The sequence below is a fragment of the Fusarium falciforme genome, chromosome 11, assembly GCF_026873545.1.
Source record: "Fusarium falciforme chromosome 11, complete sequence".
Classification (NCBI taxonomy): Eukaryota; Fungi; Ascomycota; class Sordariomycetes; order Hypocreales; family Nectriaceae; genus Fusarium; species Fusarium falciforme.
The window spans coordinates 217,964-224,547 of record NC_070554.1 but is presented as its reverse complement, the minus strand read 5'-3'; the positions used below and the strand labels follow the sequence as shown (position 1 = coordinate 224,547).

The 6,584-nt window shown below is 53.6% G+C and overlaps 1 protein-coding gene across 1 annotated transcript; it reads left to right on the top strand.

Moving 5' to 3' along the window:
* Positions 1-754: 754 nt before the first annotated feature.
* NCS54_01300600 (Putative short-chain type dehydrogenase/reductase VdlC) lies at positions 755-1,846 on the top strand (the record flags this gene model as incomplete). The annotated part of the gene is made up of 2 exons (XM_053158222.1): positions 755-1,109; positions 1,173-1,846. The coding sequence occupies 2 exons, from the start codon at positions 755-757 to the stop codon at positions 1,844-1,846; spliced, it is 1,029 nt and encodes a 342-aa protein (XP_053014197.1).
* Positions 1,847-6,584: the final 4,738 nt, after the last annotated feature.

Below are 6,584 nucleotides of genomic sequence, written 5' to 3'. Positions count from 1 at the left end.
GACGACGATTTCTCGCTCGTTTACGCGGGCTCTCTTTCCTTATCACGCTTGAGAATGCTCGACGACCTATAGCTTTTTAGATATTGTTTCTAAGATTTGGCGCTCTCGTTAGGATCAGAGTTCTCCTATTTCCTATATTGCCCATGTTATATTTTAATCCTTGCATTTTTTATGTATTTACTCTCCGACTACTCTCAGAGTAATAGATTGGGCAGTGAAATATTGCTAAGAATAGAAGAAACGAGGTGACTTGCCACCCAAGCTTGGGATTCAAGGGTGGCCAGGTGAGAGAGGGGGCTGACATAAATATTTAGATTGCTTTCCCGGTTACCTACCTTACCGGACTGATATTAAACCGAGCCAGCATCTTATCTTATCACAAGTGTGGATATAACAAGGGTTCAGCTCAATGTAAACAGATTCTGATTAGCTCGTAGAAAATTTGGCAGGGATACCGTCCACCTGCGACAAGGCTATTTACGTCGAGGCGCTAGGTGGGGCTCCCCTTTCCTCCTCCGCTGCGAACCGATCGGATAGATTACCCCGCCAGGCGATGCTTCCCGTGACCAACCAAGCATGGCAAGAAATATAACCCTATCCAAGAACTGCTACTATTTACTCCAACCTTAGCAGTTGCCAGAACAGCCACCTCAACTTGGCATCTGCTTATTATCACTCAGCTCTAACACGTCGACACGCACATAGCATAAAGGAAAGCCCCCCGTCCGTATTACATGCGTAGCATCCATATACCATGGTGAAGCTATCTACGATGCGGGCCGCGCTCACCGCTTTCACGCCAAAGAGCCAAGGCTTCGTCGCGGTGTTCGTCGGCGGCACCTCGGGCATCGGCGAGGCTGCCGTCAAGGGCTTCGCAAGATGGGCTATCGGCGCCACTGCTTACATCGTCGGCAGGAACGCCGCGTCAGCAGCGACAACTCTCGCGACGTGCCGAGAGCTCTCGCCGTCCTCGACTTTTGAGTTTATCCAGCAAGACATTGTCCTTCTCAGGGACGTCGATAGGGTATGTTCTCACATAGGACAGACAGAGTCCAAGGTGGACCTGCTATACATGACGCCGGATATTCCGACCATGTCGGGCAGAGTAGGTAAGCTGAATCACAATTCCCTTCCGCGTGTATTGAAGTAGGACTTATCGTGTCTCGCAGCAGAAACCGCAGAGGGCATAGACAGACTCATGTCGCTGCGCTACTACGGTCGCATGCGCTTCATCCATAGCCTCCTTCCGCTCCTCGAGCAGGCTCCCTATCCTCGCGTCGTATCCGTGCTCGGTCCAAAGAGGTTCGAGCACGGCCTCAACCTCAACGACCTAGGTCTCCGCGAAAATTACGGCAACGTCGCCTCCTTATCCCATTGCTCCTACATGAACACGTTTTGCATGGAAGAGTACGCCGAGCGACAGCCGAGGGTAAGCTTCGTCCACGTCTACCCGGGCTTGGTCCTGACGACCAACGTCACGACTGGCCCTCTTCCGTGGATCGTGCGCAAGCTTATACGATGGGCCATTTATCCTATGCTGTCACTCTTCGCTCAGTCTTACGAGGAAGCTGGCGACCGGATGATATTTATTTCATTGTCAGGGAGCCTACCTTCCAAGGGTAATAATGGACACGGTGGCAGGGCCGCGCTGGGCTGCACCGACAACTCCCAAGTACTAGTTGGATCTGATGGCGCTATTGGCAGTGGGAGCTATTGCGTTGACTGGAAAGCTCGCAGAATGGACAATAGTGCGACGCTAAATAAGCTTCGGCTAGCCGATGCCAGAGCAGGAGTATGGGAACATACTATGGGAACTTTTGCCTCTATCCTTGGCTCTATGACCTAGGTAATGAAGAAAGACGTATTGCAGAGAGGTCGGATAATCCATATATTGGACACGTTAAGTACGAGTAATTTAATTTGATTGGCAGACCATAAGATAAATAAGACCCGCTGGAAGCTGATTTCACGGCAAGTAATACTGATAGCACTCAGCAACGTCCCGTCGCTTCTTAGTTCTGCTTCGTCTAACCCCTTAAGCATGGTCCTTGCGGAAATCTGGTAGGCGGCTTCGCGTGTTACTTGACATTTGATCACAACCCACACCCGGTTGGATAGTATTAGTCATCCCTTACTTATGAAGCGAGCTAGTCTGCGTAAGCCCTTACTAGGTTTTAGTATGTGGATTTAAAAGCGGTGTTAGTAGTGCGAGTTACGATAGAGCTTTCCAGGGTAGTCCAGGGTCTCCTAAGCAGGGTTTGAGGTACTCCGTACGTCGCGGCCCCTGGGCGCTGGAACAAGTTGGAAGCAGTTAAATCCAAACCCAATCAACCGGACAATTGAACTAGTTAGTTGCCAAGCATAGGGAGCTAGATCTCAGTTGAGTTGGACCCACAGTTGGAGTGTCCAACCGGTCCAACGGTTAGAAATAGTTGGTTGATTACGCACTCTGGGCCAAGGCGCGTCTGCATTGCCGGTGGCGCGCGTCAGACGGCGTAACAGGTCCGACTACGACGAATACATCAGCCCTGTTTCCGCCTCGTCTCTCACCACCCGGCCGCATTCGTCTGCAAAATATCCAGCGAAGAAGTCTCACCGTACACAACGTCGGGCTCAATCTTGTCTGCCCCCGAGATCAACGCCACCGGCACCGGCCACGGCCCGCCGGCGCCCGATCCCCCGCAAGGGCCACACCAAGTCGCGTGCCGGGTGCCTCAACTGCAAACAACGTAGGGCCGTGCCGGCGTCTCGGCCTGAGGTGCGAATATTCGAGGGCGGGCTGCGATGTTGCAGCAGTGACGACAGGGGCACGTCCGGCACGTCCGGCACGTCCGCTGCCAGCGCCCGGCTCCTTTAGCATGGCGGACCTGCGCTTCTTCCAGCACTTTCTCGTCTGCGCGTACCCCTCGCTGCCCGTCGGCGGGTGGTCCGTCTGGCAGCTTGTGTCGCAAATGTCACACGATGTGAGCCTGCCGCCGCTATATTTGAGTCCTGCGTCCTGACCCAGCAGTACGACTTTCTGGCGTACGCGATGGTCGGCCTCGGGGCGTCGCACCTCAGGCTGCTGACGCCAACGAGATACGTCCAGAACGCGCTGCAGCACCGCGCCGTTGCCATCAAGCGCCTCAACGAGTTCCTCGCGCGCGGGCAGCATTCGGCGTCCGATACCGTCGCCGCGTTTGCGGCCATCCTGGTGCTGACCTATCAGGCGGCGCACATGCCCGACGGGCTGTGACTTTCTCACCATGACGCAAGGGTGTAAGTCTTGTCCCGTCCCTGATTGTTCTAGGCTGACTTGGCAGGCTTCCTCATGGGGCCGATGATCGGGGAGGAGTTTCGGTCCTCGGTGTTTCAGACGTTTGAGCGCGAGTGGTACGTCGAGCGCGCCGTCGAGCTCGTGACACCGGAGGCGCACCACTTCCACGATCGGGGTCTGGCGGACGGCTCCTGCGCGAGCCTCGAGCAGTTGGGGCGACTGTTCTAGAGCGTCGCCGAGGTGGAGTACCTAGCTCTGATGCGGCGGATTGCCTCGTCCGTTGGCGGCGACTTGGCCGAGAGTATGTCTTGTGGTCACACGTGGTCTTCGAGGTCTCCGCTAACAACATCAGGCTACCGGCAGCACACCTTCCTGTACGAGAAGCTTGGCCACCTCACGGCCGACGAGTATGCCTCGTTCGTAAACCCGGGTAACCACGTCTCGCGGCTTGTCATCATGCACATGCTGGTGCTGGACTGCATCATGGCTGGGCGTGTCGAGGGTAGCGACGAGAAGCGGCGACCTGTGACGGCGACGCTGCACCACTACGACTCCCGCAACGTCATGGTCTGCGTCTGGGTTGGGAACATTTACGCGAACCTGTCGCGGGAGCTGCGGCAGTACGCGGAGTGGCCGGCGTGGTTTGCGCGCGACTTGATGAGCTTGTTTGGCGCTGACAGGGGCTGCTAGCGGGAGGGATGGCCAAGATTCTCGGCCTGGACGTTCTACTATCTCCCCATTGCCAAGAGTCGGTCCGGCCGGCGAAACCAGCCCTTTTTCGCCCGTCGGCTCCACCCTCTCGTCCGTCTGTACCATTATGGGTGCCGCGCGTTTCTTGCCCAGATACCGACCCGCGCGCCAGACTCAAAAGACGAAAATCCACGCTCGAATACATGAAGTGAACGAGTGGCTCCGGCTTCAACCAGCAGCTTACCCAGCAGAAGGACGGCCTAATATTCCGAGTCACGCAGCAGACGATAGGTGGATGGCAGTGTCGTGAAGTTGGAGGAGTGCAAGGCGGGATTAATGCGTCGCGATGGAAACATCGCAGAGCTTACAGCCACAGTAGTAACAGCATTTCTGCGCCATACGGACGCTTCAACAAGGCTAGAAGGCGATGGTGAGAGTTCGATTTGCTACTGCTATTTTGACAGTCACAGCACTGCTTAGTGAGGTGTCAAGAGATAAAACCCATGTGCTGAGAAAGACAACTCTGCTGGTCATGGTTGCAATCCACTCCAAGAGATCCACTGACGGAGGCAGCGGAATATATAGATCCTAATCGACGAAGTCTTTCACTGTAATGGATCCATTTGAAGCAGTCGTGACGTGAAATGGACGTAGTGGATGTAGCGGATTAAGGGATAAGTCCATTGCGCCAGCGCCTGCAGTTGTCCACCTTTTAGATGTCGTCTCCGAAAGCCAGCGAAGCGCGAGTGACCGCTTCGTTCGGAGAGTGTCCAGCCACAGAAATGACGCCAAAGTATTGCTCGTGAAATCGCGGTTTTCTTCGTCTTCGAAAAGGGTGTTAGTCGAGGTCCGGTGTTGAAGAGCGGTCAGGATTGAAGGCGGTGTCAGAGAGCCGGGACAGCGTTAGATGGGAGTAACAAGGCAAGAATCGAACGAAGCCATTGTAGACACGAAGCTCTTGTTCGGCGTCAAAATCGCGTGGTAAATGAGGCAACCGGAGGAGATGGAAGACGCACAGGTGGGCAAACGCGCGGAGCTGAACCAACGGGACTCCGATCAACGCGGGATAAGAGAGAGGCACTGGCTGCAAGAACATCGGATGATCTCCAGGTATTGTAATAGCAGACCAAAACGGAAACCTGCACTTTCCAACATCGTAGCGGGCAATAACTTCCACATGCCCCGCATCGGTCTGCGTCCCGTCGAAACCGATGTATGCAATTGTGACAGGCATTCGTGGGCTACGGAGCTGATTCCGCCCGCTGGGACGACCGCTCCGGCTCCGAATCGGTGTCTATGTTGTCCCATTTGGAATAATCGATAGGAGCAATGAGATATGGCCAGCTAGTTATATTGATTGGTTCTATTATTCCGATCCATGAAGAGGTGCAAAAACACACAACCGGATGGCACAAGGAGACGGCGGGCTTAGACCCGGATTTCAACGCCATATCAACTAACCGTATTTCCCTCCAAGGTTCCGGTTGTCTTTCTAATCTGCCTAGTCCCGCATTTCATTGCAGTGTTCTCTGCAGGGCATGACATCTACGATAATCCCAGCCCTCGCGATTTTAAAGACAGCGCAGGAAAAAAACCTTCTATCACGGCACAAGTGCGTTAAAATTCTAGGTTTCACAAGGTACTCAATATTGTCTGCGTGCTAATTACACTGTATCCTAGACCAAGAAGCATATTTTTGCGCGCCGAAGCCGCCTCTAATAATGGCTTCGAAACCCTAGGCTTTTTCGCGGGGGCTGTTGCGGCTGCCAATCAAGCGGGGCTTGACGCCGCCACTCTAAATGCGCTCAGCATTGGCTACATTCTCTCAAGGATTGCATCCGTGTTTCTGTATATTATAGTACAAAATCGCGGCCTATCCTGGTTACGAACTTTCATGTGGGATGTGGGGGTAGCACTGTCTACGACGTTGTGCGTGAAGGCCGGGTTGCGTCTGTTCTGGTCATAGCCACTACATATCACGGCATCGTGGGAGATTTCATCTCTATTGCTGTTGACAGAGCGGCGTGTATTTGAACTAGATGGACGGAATCTATTCTGTGCACGCTCTCCGTGTATCGCTGGACTAAGCCCTCTCGTCGGTGTACCCTGATGCACGCGACAGCACGCGGCACACCTTTGCACGGCACCTTCCTTTGATACCTTACTTTCTTGAGATATAAGTGTTGAGAGAGTAGCGTAATTTTCCGCCGATTTGCCTCACAATTACACATCAAACATTACAGCCGCCGCTCTACGCTGGCTTTAGCAGCGTCCATGGCATCTGTGACGAGCTTGCATGCCTGCTCTTCAGTTGCTATGTCAAAGTTGGTCTAGATTCGTGTAAGGGAAAATGATGGGATGCAACGGAGCCAGCCAATCAAAAAGCCACTTCGTAATGAAAATTGGTCAGGAAAAAAAGTAGGGGGTGCTGAGCTAATGACAATGCGCAAAAACCACTTTCAGTGCCATAGGAATGTAGACATCCGGTTCATCGCCGGTTAACCGGTTAAACGCGAAGTCACAATGTTCAATTACAAATACGGTGACCTGGGAATCGTGTCCCACAATTTCCTGCCTTCCACCATCATCGTCAGTCCCATAATCTGCCGTTGGTGACACTCTTCGCTGAGAGCCAACA